Source organism: Oncorhynchus masou, unplaced genomic scaffold, assembly GCF_036934945.1.
Source record: "Oncorhynchus masou masou isolate Uvic2021 unplaced genomic scaffold, UVic_Omas_1.1 unplaced_scaffold_591, whole genome shotgun sequence".
Lineage (NCBI taxonomy): Eukaryota > Metazoa > Chordata > Actinopteri > Salmoniformes > Salmonidae > Oncorhynchus > Oncorhynchus masou.
Genome location: NW_027012332.1, coordinates 84,541 through 98,929, shown reverse-complemented (window position 1 = coordinate 98,929; position 14,389 = coordinate 84,541). Strand labels below are relative to the sequence as shown.

The 14,389-nt window shown below is 46.2% G+C and overlaps 1 protein-coding gene across 1 annotated transcript in view; it reads right to left on the bottom strand.

Moving 5' to 3' along the window:
• The window catches only part of LOC135536292 (dynactin subunit 1-like), a 140,299-nt gene that overhangs the window by 44,367 nt on the left and 81,543 nt on the right, over window positions 1-14,389 (bottom strand). Inside the window, exons 10-16 of the mRNA XM_064962649.1 lie at window positions 12,825-13,029; window positions 12,647-12,725; window positions 10,938-11,097; window positions 5,738-5,842; window positions 3,246-3,554; window positions 777-929; window positions 293-453 (exon numbers count right to left, since the gene is read on the bottom strand). Of these exons, the coding sequence (XP_064818721.1) occupies window positions 293-453; window positions 777-929; window positions 3,246-3,554; window positions 5,738-5,842; window positions 10,938-11,097; window positions 12,647-12,725; window positions 12,825-13,029 (1,172 nt within the window). The remainder of the gene's footprint in view (window positions 1-292; window positions 454-776; window positions 930-3,245; window positions 3,555-5,737; window positions 5,843-10,937; window positions 11,098-12,646; window positions 12,726-12,824; window positions 13,030-14,389) is intronic.

Below are 14,389 nucleotides of genomic sequence, written 5' to 3'. Positions count from 1 at the left end.
GTGTAGCCTGTAGCAGACTGACTTACTGTTCGTATTTATGTAGTGTAGCCTGTAGCAGACTGACTCACTGTTCGTATTTATGTAGTGTAGCAGACTGACTCACTGTTCATATTTATGTAGTGTAGCAGACTGACTCACTGTTCGTATTTATGTAGTGTAGCCTGTAGCAGACTGACTTACTGTTCGTATTTATGTAGTGTAGCAGACTGACTCACTGTTCATATTTATGTAGTGTAGCAGACTGACTCACTGTTCGTATTTATGTAGTGTAGCCTGTAGCAGACTGACTCACTGTTCGTATTTATGTAGTGTAGCCTGTAGCAGACTGAGAGAGTAGACGAGTCCTGCAGCAAAGCTCAGCTGTTCCCCAGCCACCCCTCTCATCCCGCTCCTCTCCACACAGTTGTCGTTCAGATCAAACTTCTCCTGGGCCTGCTTACTGATCAGCTCCGCCTGGGGACGCAGGCACACATATAACTGGCGGGATTTCAACCCGGCTCTCCCACGAGAGAAACCAATGTGATGACCGTTAGACCAAAAGGACATTACCGTTTTTTGGGGGGGGCCCAGGACCAACGATCATTTTGAAATCGCAGGTGGAGTTACCACATCCTGTGTCTATGAGCAGTTATGACCCACTCATGTCCGGTACACACACACACAGACCTCAAATTTAGCAGGCCTCATAATGTTTGAAGACAAACAAACCCCTTTCAAAGATAACAGCAATGTGGGGAGCTATGACAGAATACACACACAGCTCGCTCTCTCTCTACCTTGAAGATTAGTCTTGGTATGAGCAGAAGCACCAGGATACAGTCGTGGTCTCCTCCATGACGCAGGAAGGAGTCGGGCATGAAGGATGTGAGGAGAGACACCTGTCTGTTGGCCTGGCCCACTTCCATCTTCCTCAGCTCCATCTCTATGGCCTAGAGACACACAGAGACACACACAGAGAGAGACACACACACACACACACACACACACACACACACACACACACACACACACACACACACACACACACACACATACACACACACACACACACACACACACACACACAGAGACACACAGAGAGAGAGAGATACACAGAGACACAGAGAAAAGACAGAGAGAAACAGAGAGAGAGAGAGACAGAGAGAGGGAGAGACAGAGAGAGACACAGAGAGAGAGAGACAGATGGAGAGACAGAGAGAGAGATGGAGAGACAGAGAGAGAGAGAGACAGAGAGAGAGAGAGAGAGAGAGAGAGAGCGACAGAGAGAGACAGAGAGAGAGAGACAGAGAGAGACAGAGAGAGAAAGAGAGACAGACAGAGAGAGAGAGAGAGAGAGACAGAGAGAGAGACAGAGAGACACAGAGAGAGAGAGACACAGAGAGAGAGAGAGAGACACAGAGAGAGAGAGAGAGAGAGACAGAGAGAGAGAGAGAGAGAGAGAGAGAGATGCAAAAACCAAGTTAAGACAACACCAATGTATTTTTCACAGTACATTTCAGGCTGTTAGTGGACAGGTAGTCATGGTAATGTTGTGGACAGGTAGTCATGGTAATGTTGTGGGCAGGTAGTCACGGTAATGTTGTGGACAGGTAGTCACTGTACTGTTGTGGACAGGTAGTCATGGTAATGTTGTGGAAAGGTAGTCATGGTAATGTTGTGGACAGGTAGTCATGGTACTGTTATGGACAGGTAGTCATGGTAATGTTGTGGACAGGTAGTCATGGTAATGTTGTGGACAGGTAGTCATGGTAATGTTGTGGACAGGTAGTCGTGGTAATGTTGTGGACAGGTAGTCACAGTAATGTTGTGGACAGGTAGTCATGGTACTGTTGTGGACAGGTAGTCATGGTAATGTTGTGGACAGGTAGTCGTGGTAATGTTGTGGACAGGTAGTCACGGTACCGTTGTGGACAGGTAGTCATGGTAATGTTGTGGACAGGTAGTCATGGTACTGTTGTGGACAGGTAGTCACGGTAATGTTGTGGACAGGTAGTCGTGGTAATGTTGTGGACAGGTAGTCATGGTACTGTTGTGGACAGGTAGTCATGGTACTGTTGTGGACAGGTAGTAATGGTAATGTTGTGGACAGGTAGTCATGGTAATGTTGTGGACAGGTAGTTATGGTACTGTTGTGGACAGGTAGTAATGGTAATGTTGTGGACAGGTAGTCATGGTAATGTTGTGGACAGGTAGTCATGGTACTGTTGTGGACAGGTAGTCACGGTACTGTTGTGGACAGGTAGTCATGGTAATGTTGTGGACAGGTAGTAATGGTAATGTTGTGGACAGGTAGTCATGGTACTGTTGTGGACAGGTAGTCATGGTAATGTTGTGGACAGGTAGTCACGGTACTGTTGTGGACAGGTAGTCATGGTACTGTTGTGGACAGGTAGTAATGGTAATGTTGTGGACAGGTAGTCATGGTAATGTTTTGGACAGGTAGTTATGGTAATGTTGTGGACAGGTAGTCATGGTAATGTTGTGGACAGGTTGTAATGGTAATGTTGTGGACAGGTAGTCATGGTACTGTTGTGGACAGGTAGTCATGGTCATGTTGTGGACAGGTAGTCATGGTAATGTTGTGGACAGGTAGTCATGGTAATGTTTTGGACAGGTAGTCATGGTACTGTTGTGGACAGGTAGTCATGGTACTGTTGTGGACAGGTAGTCATGGTACTGTTGTGGACAGGTAGTCATGGTAATGTTGTGGACAGGTAGTCATGGTACTGTTGTGGACAGGTAGTCATGGTAATGTTGTGGACAGGTAGTCATGGTAATGTTGTGGACAGGTAGTCATGGTAATGTTTTGGACAGGTAGTCATGGTACTGTTGTGGACAGGTAGTCATGGCAATTTTGTGGACAGGTAGTCACGGTACTGTTGTGGACAGGTAGTCATGGTACTGTTGTGGACAGGTAGTCACGGTACTGCTGTGGACAGGTAGTCATGGTAATGTTGTGGACAGGTAGTCATGGTAATGTTGTGGACAGGTAGTCACGGTACTGTTGTGGACAGGTAGTCACGATACTGTTGTGGACAGGTAGTCATGGTACTGTTGTGGACAGGTAGTCACGGTAATGTTGTGGACAGGTAGTCACGGTACTGTTGTGCACGGGACACCGTTGACCAGGTACACTGTGTACAGCTCACCTTTTTAAAAGACTAAGCCAAGATTATGCTGATTTTTCCCCTGTGTATTTTAGCGCTGCTATTCTGAAAGTGCACAGGGAACTGTGTACATCTCACCTTGGCATAGGCCTTAGTCTCAGCAAACTTGATCTTAAAGTCAAACATCTCAGCTGGAGGATGCTGCTGCTGCTCAGCTGTGGCTTCCTGCTGGCTGGTCAGCTCCCTGTTCACCTCCTGCAGGTGAGCGGTCAGCTCACGGTACTTCTTGATGGTCTGTTGATAGTCAGCAACGGTCTCCTGAGCAGCTTCCACCCGTTTCTCCGCCTCCCTGACCCTGCCTCCGCCCAGATCCAGCATCTCTCTGAGCTCCAGCTCCGTCTCTCTGGCGTTCTCCTGAAGTTCATCATTCATTTCGTTGATGGCTTCCTGTAGAAACGGACCAATCACAGAGCACAAGGTCACGCTTACGTTTTGTTTTTTGTAGAGCAAAAAAAAAACACATCAGTGAAGGTACTAAGCTGTGTACAGACCCCATATTGTTTTTTAAAACTGTATTATTGGTTAATGGGCTCGTAAGTAAGCATTTCACTGTAAGGTCTACTACACCTGTTGTATGTCTGTCCCAGTTGGTCTGTCTTGTGTCTGTCCTAGTTGTTCTGTGGTGTGTCTGTCCTCGTGGTCTGTGTCTGTCCTAGTTGGTCTGTGGTGTGTCTGTCCTAGTTGGTCTGTGGTGTGTCTGTCCTAGTTGGTCTGTGTCTGTCCCAGTTGGTCTGTGTCTGTCCCAGTTGGTCTGTCTTGTGTCTGTCCCAGTTGGTCTGTCTTGTGTCTGTCCCAGTTGGTCTGTCTTGTGTCTGTCCCAGTTGGTCTGTCTTGTGTCTGTCCCAGTTGGTCTGTCTTGTGTCTGTCCCAGTTGGTCTGTCTTGTGTCTGTCCCAGTTGGTCTGTGTCTGTCCCAGTTGGTCTGTCTTGTGTCTGTCTCAGTTGGTCTGTCTTGTGTCTGTCCTAGTTGGTCTGTCTTGTGTCTGTCCCAGTTGGTCTGTCTTGTGTCTGTCCCAGTTGGTCTGTGTCTGTCCCAGTTGGTCTGTCTTGTGTCTGTCCCAGTTGGTCTGTCTTGTGTCTGTCCCAGTTGGTCTGTCTTGTGTCTGTCCCAGTTGGTCTGTGGTGTGTCTGTCCTAGTTGGTCTGTGGTGTGTCTGTCCTCGTGGTCTGTGTCTGTCTCAGTTGGTCTGTGGTGTGTCTGTCCCAGTTGGTCTGTGTCTGTCCCAGTTGGTCTGTCTTGTGTCTGTCCCAGTTGGTCTGTCTTGTGTCTGTCCCAGTTGGTCTGTCTTGTGTCTGTCCCAGTTGGTCTGTCTTGTGTCTGTCTTAGTTGGTCTGTGGTGTGTCTGTCCCAGTTGGTCTGTGTCTGTCCCAGTTGGTCTGTCTTGCGTCTGTCTCAGTTGGTCTGTCTTGCGTCTGTCTCAGTTGGTCTGTCTTGCGTCTGTCTCAGTTGGTCTGTCTTGTGTCTGTCCTAGTTGGTCTGTGTCTGTCCCAGTTGGTCTGTCTTGTGTCTGTCTCAGTTGGTCTGTGTCTGTTCCAGTTGGTCTGTCTTGCGTCTGTCTCAGTTGGTCTGTCTTGTGTCTGTCTCAGTTGGTCTGTCTTGTGTCTGTCTTAGTTGGTCTGTGGTGTGTCTGTCCCAGTTGGTCTGTGTCTGTCCCAGTTGGTCTGTCTTGCGTCTGTCTCAGTTGGTCTGTCTTGCGTCTGTCTCAGTTGGTCTGTCTTGCGTCTGTCTCAGTTGGTCTGTCTTGTGTCTGTCCTAGTTGGTCTGTGTCTGTCCCAGTTGGTCTGTCTTGTGTCTGTCCTAGTTGGTCTGTGTCTGTCCTAGTTGGTCTGTGGTGTGTCTGTCTTAGTTGGTCTGTGGTGTGTCTGTCCCAGTTGGTCTGTGTCTGTTCCAGTTGGTCTGTCTTGCGTCTGTCTCAGTTGGTCTGTCTTGTGTCTGTCTCAGTTGGTCTGTCTTGTGTCTGTCTCAGTTGGTCTGTCTTGTGTCTGTCCTAGTTGGTCTGTGGTGTGTCTGTCCCAGTTGGTCTGTGTCTGTCCCAGTTGGTCTGTGGTATGTTTGTCCCAGTTGGTCTGTGTCTGTCTCAGTTGGTCTGTCTTGTGTCTGTCCCAGTTGGTCTGTGTCTGTCCCAGTTGGTCTGTGGTGTGTCTGTCCCAGTTGGTCTGTCTTGTGTCTGTCCCAGTTTGTCTGTGTCTGTCCCAGTTGGTCTGTCTTGTGTCTGTCCCAGTTGGTCTGTGGTGTGTCTGCCCTAGTTGGTCTGTGGTGTGTCTGCCCAAGTTGGTCTGTGTCTGTCCCAGTTGGTCTGTCTTGTGTCTGTCCCAGTTGGTCTGTGTCTGTCCCAGTTGGTCTGTGTCTGTCCCAGTTGGTCTGTGGTGTGTCTGCCCTAGTTGGTCTGTGGTGTGTCTGCCCAAGTTGGTCTGTGTCTGTCCCAGTTGGTCTGTCTTGTGTCTGTCCCAGTTGGTCTGTGTCTGTCCCAGTTGGTCTGTGTTGTGTCTGTCCCAGTTTGTCTGTGGTGTATCTGTCCCAGTTGGTCTGTGGTGTGTCTGTGCCATTTTGTCTGTGGTGTATCTGTCTCACCAGATCAACGACTGTCTCTCTCAGCTCTCTGACTTTCTCCTCCAGGTCTAGATTCCTCTCTGTCAGAGTCTCCACCATCTCCTCAGCTCCTAGTGCCCCATCCACCTGGAACACAGATCACAACACAGCCATCAGCCCCATCCACCTGGAACACAGATCACAACCATCAGCCCCATCAACACAACCATCAGCCCCATCAACACACCGGTCAGGGACTACTTATTCTTATTCCCTCACCAGCAGCCGTGTTAAGAGTTTGTAACATAAACATTTTCCTTTACAGGAAACCTGGGAATTTGGGGAAAGTTCCCAGAATTGTTCAACCTTATAAAAACACAGGAAAATCTGTATTTTAACTGCACTGTACCTTCAAAATAGGGAGGTCCAGGTCGTCACAAAAAAAACAACATTTAGACTTTTCAACTCCGCTCACATGCTCTGCTTAGTGGTGCATTAATGGGAAAGAAACGGCAGCCAATCAATCCAGCGGGATTGACGTGACAAGATACCCAGGTGGGCGGGGCATGCGCGTTGCCACTCATCACATCATAAAGGCCACTGTGAAGAAGACAAGATAACCAGGTGGGCGGGGCATGCGCGTTGCCACTCATCACATCATAAAGGCCACTGTGAAGAAGACAAGATACCCAGGTGGGCGGGGCATGCGCGTTGCCACTCATCACATCATAAAGGCCACTGTGCCCTTCTGCACCCGTTCAACATAAGACTTGATTACACACAGGTGGATTGTATTTATCATCATTAGTCATTTAGGTCAACATTGGATCATTCAGAGATCCTCACTGAACTTCTGGAGAAAGTTTGCTGCACTGAAAGTAAAGGGGCTGAATAATTTTGCACGCCCAATTTTTCAGTTTTTGATTTGTTAAAAAAGTTTGAAATATCCAATAAATGTCGTTCCACTTCATGATTGTGTCCCACTTGTTGTTGATTATTCACAAAAAAATACAGTTTTATATCTTTATGTTTGAAGCCTGAAATGTGGCAAAAGGTCGCAAAGTTCAAGGGGGCCGAATACTTTCGCAAGGCACTGTATGTAGAGCTTATTAATAATGTAAATGTTATATAGATAAAAACACTTACAGTTATGGATATAAATATGTAAAGATGTAATCAGAGCTCTGTATTTATTTGGAAGCATATACTCCAGCATTTTGGACTTGAGATAAAAAATAAAATGTTTCATATTAGGCAACAGTACAAAATGTCACCTTTATTTGAGGGTATTTTTGTTTCACATTTTTTAGGAAAAAACAACAACTTTGTGTAGCAAGTTCCCCCAATTGAAGAAGTTATAAGTATTTGTACAAATAAAACCATTTTTGGTTGGCCCGGCAATAATGTACTGACTGGTTCAGTAATTGAAGTTCGAAATTCAAACATTGCAGATTGTAAAATAAATGTTCAATGCAACAGCATACTAATCAGCAACCAATTGATAAAAATAAATAATTATACAAATGTCATGTATAGCCAGAGCCTGCATGAGCCATCCTCGCGCTCTTTCCCAGCTTGGATAGGAAGTTTAGTGCGGTGTATCATTCCCACAGTCCATGACACATTCTGGTTCCAAAGAGCCATCATGGCTCACTGTATACCCGGCCCATTTTTGGTGAATAACACAACCATCTACGGGGCTTTTAATCTGTTGTACAACCCATTTGAAATGCACCTGCACTTTTTTGTCTCTAGGCTCGGTCCGTTTGTCTCCAGGCTTGGTCTGTTTGGCTCCAGGATCGGTCCGTTTGGCTCCAGGATCGGTCCGTTTGTCTCCAGGATCGGTCCGTTTGTCTCCAGGATCGTTTGTCTCCAGGATTGGTCCGTTTGTCTCCAGGATCGGTCCGTTTGTCTCCAGAATTGGTCCGTTTGTCTCTAGTATCGGTCTGTTTGTCTCCAGGATCGGTCCGTTTGTCTCCAGGATCGGTCCGTTTGTCTCTAGGATCGGTCCGTTTGTCTCTAGGATCGGTCCGTTTGTCTCCAGGATCGGTCCGTTTGTCTCTAGTATCGGTCTGTTCGTCTCCAGGATCGGTCCGTTTGTCTCCAGGATCGGTCCGTTTGTCTAACACGATAACACGATATGTTCAGTTGAAGTTTACATACACTCAATTAGTATTTGGTAGCATTGCCTTGAAATGGTTTATCTTGGGTCAAACATTTCGGGTGGCCTTCCACAAGCTTCCCACAATAAGCTGGGGGAATTTTGGCCCATTCCTCCTGATAGAGCTGGTTCAACTGAGTCAGGTTTGTAGGCCTCCTTGCTCGCACACATTTTTTCAGTTCTGCCCACAAATTTTCTATAGGATTGAGGTCAGGGATTTGTGATGGCCACTCCAATACCTTGACTTTGTTGTCGTTAAGCCATTTTGCCACAACTTTGGAAGTATGCTTGGGGTCATTGTCCATTAGGAAGTCACATGTGTGACCAAGCTTTAACTTCCTGACTGATGTCTTGAGATGTGGCTTCAATATAACCACATCATTTTCATTCCTCATGATGTCATCTATTTTGTGAAGGCACTGAGTTTGAAGGTAGGCCTTGAAATACATCCACAGGTATACCTCCAAGTGGCTCAAATGATGACAATTTGCCTATCCGAAGCTTCTAAAGCCATGACATAATTTTCTGGAATTTTCCAAGCTGTTTAAAGGCACAAATAAATTAGCGTATGTAAACTCCTGACCCACTGGAATTGTGATACAGTGAATTATAAGTGAAATAATCTGTCTGTAAACAATTGTTGGAAAAATGACTTGTGTCATGCACAAAGTAGATGTCCTAACCGATTTGCCAAAACTATAGTTTGTTAACAAAACATTTGTGGAGTGGTTGAAAAACGAGTTTTAATGACTCCAACCTAAGTGTATGTTATTGTATGCAGCAATCATGTGCCTATGAACCAGATTTATGGTTATGCTTTTAGCACTGATGCGGTGTGCCCTAGTAGGAAGCTCACCCTGCACTAACATAAATAACATTAGAATATCTACTTCTGCTAAGCTTCCCAGTAAAGCAACGAAAACAAGCAAGCATCTCAGAAAAGTGCTCAAAATGTTTTAACAAGCTTAATGAAATTAATAACTTGCTAGCAACAGATGACATCTCCGAAACTCACTTAGACAATACTCTTGATGATAGAGTGGTAGCAATATAAGGTTATAACATTTACAGAAAATACAGAAATGCCAATGGTGGAGGTGTTGCTGTTTAAATTCAGAATATATTCAGTTTTCAGCTGTGCTAACATAATTGCAAAAGGGTTTTCTAATGATCAATTAGCCTTTTAAAATGATAAACTTGGATTAGCTAACACAACGTGCCATTAGAACACAGGAGTGATGGATGCTGATAATGGGTAACTGTACACCTATGTAGATATTCCATCAAAAAATCTTGCCGTTTCCAGCTACAATCGTAATTTATCACATTAACAATGTCTACACTGTATTTCTGATCAATGGAAGCCTCTCCAACATAATCCAAGTAGAATCGGGAATTCCCCAGGGCAGCTGTCTAGGCCCCTTACTTTTTCAATCTTTACTAACGACATGAGACTGGCTTTGAGTAAAGCCGGTGTGTCTATGTATGCGGATGACTCAACACTACACACGTCAGCTACTACAGCGACTGGAATGACTGCAACATTTAACAAAGAGATGCAGTAGGTTTCAGAGTGGGTGGCAAGGAATAAGTTTGTCCTAAATATATTTTTTTTAAACTGAATGCATTGTATTTGGGACAAATTATTCTCTAAACCCTAAACCTCAACTGAATCTTGTAATAAATAATGTGGAAATTGAGCAAGTTGAGGTGACTAAACTGTTTGGAGTAACCCTGGATTATAAACTATCATGGTCAAAACATATTGATGCAGTAGTAGCTAAGTTGGGGAGAAGTCTGTCCATAATAAAGCGATACTCTGGCTTCTTAACAGCACTATCAACAAGGCAGGTCCTGCAAGCCCTAGTTTCTACCTTCTTAACACTATCAACAAGGCAGGTCCTACAGGCCCTAGTTTCTACCTTCTTAACAACACTATCAACAAGGCAGGTCCTATAGGCCCTAGTTTCTACCTTCTTAACAGCACTATCAACAAGGCAGGTCCTACAGGCCCTAGTTTCTACCTTCTTAACAGCACTGTCAACAAGGCAGGTCCTACAGGCCCTAGTTTCTACTTTCTTAACAACACTATAAACAAGGCAGGTCCTACAGGCTCTAGTTTCTACCTTTTTAACAACACTATCAACAAGGCAGGTCCTACAGTCCCTAGTTGTGTTGCACCTGGACTAATGTTCAGTCATGTGGTCAGGTGCACAAAAAGGGACTTAGTAAAATTGCATTTGTCTCAGAACAGGGCAGCACGGCTGGACATGGATGTACACAGAGAGCAAACATTAATAATATGCATGTCAATCTCTCCTGGCTCAAAGTGGATAGTGACTTCATCACTATTTGTATTTGTGAGAGGTATTGACATGTTGAATTCACTGAGCTGTCTGTTTAAACTACTGGCACACAGCTCAGACACCCATTCATACCCCACAAGACATGCCACCAGAGGTCTCTTCACAGTCCCCAAGTCCAGAACAGACTATGGGAGTCACACAGTACTACATACAAAGAGCCATGACTACATGGAACTCTATTCCACAGTACTACATAGAGCCATGACTACATGGAACTCTATTCCACAGTACTACATAGAGCCATGACTACATGGAACTCTATTCCACAGTACTACATAGAGCCATGACTACATGGAACTCTATTCCACAGTACTACATAGAGCCATGACTACATGGAACTCTATTCCACAGTGCTACATAGAGCCATGACTACATGGAACTCTATTCCACAGTACTACATAGAGCCATGACTACATGGAACTCTATTCCACATCAGGTAACTGATGCAGCAGTAGAATCAGATTTAAAAGGCAGGTAAAAATACACCTGTGAAGAAACACTAAATCCATAATAAAAACAAATACAAACACACAGGAAGCTGTGATAGGGTTCATCATTCAGCTCGGGAAGCCCTGACCTGCCTTACTTCTGGGCAATTATGTGTGAAACACATCTCACTGTCCTAGAAAGACCTGATGGAAAACAAGCCCAGGGTGACATTCCCCTTGAAAACGTAGATTAACCGTATAACCATGGGACTGTGCTGTTTGCTGACCTGTTCTTTGAGTTCGTCGATGGTCCTCTCGGCCAGTTTCATCTCCTCCTGGAGTTTCTCTCTCTGAGTCCTCAGGGTGTCCAGCTCTGTGCTCTTCCTCTCTGTCTGCTTCTGGAGCTTCACATGTTCCTGCTTCTCCGACACAGACAGGTCACGCATCCTAACACAGAGACAAGGTATTTATTTGATTTATTTATTGAAACTTTAACTCGGCAAGTCAGTTAAGAACAAATTCGTACTTTCAATGACGGCCTAGGAACAGTGGGTTAACTGCCTTGTTCAGGGGCAGAACGGCAGATTTGTACCTTGTCGGCTCAGGGATTCGATGTAGCAACTTTTTGGTTACTGGCCCAACGCTCCCCTACACTCTAACCACTAGACTACCTGCCGATACCCTACACTCTAACTACTAGGCTACCTGCCACCCCCGTACACTTTAACCACTAGGCTACCTGCCTCCCCTACACTCTAACCACTAGGCTACCTGCCGTCCCCCTACACTCTAACTACTAGGCTACCTGCCTCCCCTACACTCTAACCACTAGGCTACCTGCCGTCCCCCTACACTCTAACCACTAGGCTACCTGCCGTCCCCCTACACTCTAACTACTAGGCTAACTGCCACCCCCGTACACTCTAACCACTAGGCTACCTGCCTCCCCTACACTCTAACCACTAGGCTACCTGCCGTCCCCCTACACTCTAACTACTAGGCTAACTGCCACCCCCGTACACTCTAACCACTAGGCTCCCTGCCGTCCCTACACTCTAACCACTAGACTACCACTAGACTAACGCAACAATTTCAACGAAATCCGCAGAATAAAATATATTAATTAGGCCCCACCCACTTGGGAGGCAGGCCCGCCCACAGGGGAGCCAGGCCCAGCCAATCAGAATGAGTTTTTCCCCACACAAAGGCTTTATTACAGACATAAATACTCCTCAGTTTCATCAGCTGGTCAGGTGGCTGGTCCCAGATGACCCCGCAAGTGCAGAAGCTGGATGTGGAGGTCCTGGGTTGGCGTGGTTACACGTGGTCTGAGGTTGTGAGGCCGTTTGGACATACTGCCAAATTCTCTAAAACGACGTTGGAGGCGGCTTATGGTAGAGAAATTAACATTCAATTATCTGGCAACAGCTGTGGTGGACTTTCCTGCAGTCAGCATGCCCCTGCAGTCAACATGCCAATTGCACGCTCCCTCAAAACTTGAGACATCTATGGCATTGTGTTGTGTGACTGCACATTTTAGAGTGGCCTTTTACTTTTTATTGTCCCCAGCACAAGGTGCACCTGTGTAATGATCATGCTGTTTAATCAGCTTCTTGATATGCCACACCGTGGTCAGGTGGACGGATTATCTCGGCAAAGGAGAAATGCTCACTAACAGGGATGTAAACAAACGTGTGAGAGAAATAAACTTTTTGTGCGAATGGAACATTTCTAGGATCTTATATTTCAGCTCATGAACCATGGGACCAACACTTTACCTGTTGCGTTTATATTTATGTTCAGTGTACATACAGTAAGCACATATACATACACACACACACATGGTCACATTCTCACACACACACACGCACGCACACGCACACACACGCACGCACACGCACGCACACACACGCACACACATCAAGTACACACGCACACACACACATGCACGCACACGCACACGCACACACACGCACACACACACACACGCACATACCTGACGAGAGCTTCCTTCAGCCTGCCGTTCTGCTCCTCCAGCTGTTTCACATGGTAACTGGAAGCAGCACCATCTGAACCTGATGAAACAACAAGTTGGTGTGTGTGTGTGTGTGTACGTGTGTACTTGATGTGTATGTGTGAGCGTGCGTCGCGCGCTAGTCTGCATCTCCTCCTACCTTTCTCCTCTATCTCGTGTTTGAGGATCTCCAGGTCCATGACGAGCTCTTCTAGTTTCTCCTTCAGAGACTCCACCTCCTGCTGCAGGGACTCTGCCCGCTCCTCAGCCATCTCCTTGTCCAGCGTGGCCATCTCTATAGCGTCAGCCGTGTCCGCCATCTCCTCCATGTAGTGCTCCTTCGCCTCCTGGGCCTCCTTCGCCTCCTAGTGGGAGTATAGGGAGGATAGAGAGTCAATAAAGAGTCCTCTACTGATATGATGCTGGGGTAACTAGAGTCCATGGCTGATATGATGCCGGGGTAACTAGAGTCCACTACTGATATGATGCTGGGGTAACTAGAGTCCATGGCTGATATGATGCTGGGGTAACTAGAGTCCATGGCTGATATGATGCTGGGGTAACTAGAGTCCATGGCTGATATGATGCTGGGGTAACTAGAGTCCACTACTGATATGATGCTGGGGTAACTAGAGTCTACTACTGATATGATGCTGGGGTAACTAGAGTCCATGGCTAATATGATGCTGGGGTAACTAGAGTCCACTACTGATATGATGCTGGGGTAACTAGAGTCCATGGCTGATATGATGCCGGGGTAACTAGAGTCCACTACTGATATGATGCTGGGGTAACTAGAGTCCACTAGTGATATGATGCTGGGGTAACTAGAGTCCACTACTGATATGATGCTGGGGTAACTAGAGTCCACTAGTGATATGATGCTGGGGTAACTAGAGTCCATGGCTGATATGATGCTGGGGTAACTAGAGTCCACTACTGATATGATGCTGGGGTAACTAGAGTCTACTACTGATATGATGCTGGGGTAACTAGAGTCCATGGCTGATATGATGCTGGGTAACTAGAGTCCATGGCTGATATGATGCTGGGGTAACTAGAGTCCACTACTGATATGATGCTGGGGTAACTAGAGTCCATGGCTGATATGATGCTGGGGTAACTAGAGTCCACTACTGATATGATGCTGGGGTAACTAGAGTCTACTACTGATATGATGCTGGGGTAACTAGAGTCCATGGCTGATATGATGCTGGGGTAACTAGAGTCCACTACTGATATGATGCTGGGGTAACTAGAGTCCACTACTGATATGATGCTGGGGTAACTAGAGTCCACTACTGATATGATGCTGGGGTAACTAGAGTCCACTACTGATATGATGCTGGGGTAACTAGAGTCTACTACTGATATGATGCTGGGGTAACTAGAGTCTACTACTGATATGATGCTGGGGTAACTAGAGTCCATGGCTGATATGATGCTGGGTTAACTAGAGTCTACTACTGATATGATGCTGGGGTAACTAGAGTCCATGGCTGATATGATGCTGGGGTAACTAGAGTCCACTACTGATATGATGCTGGGGTAACTAGAGTCCACTACTGATATGATGCTGGGGTAACTAGAGTCCACTACTGATATGATGCTGGGGTAACTAGAGTCCACTACTGATATGATGCTGGGGTAACTAGAGTCCACTACTGATATGATGCTGGGGTAACTAGAGTCCACTACTGATATGATGCTGGGGTAACTAGAGTC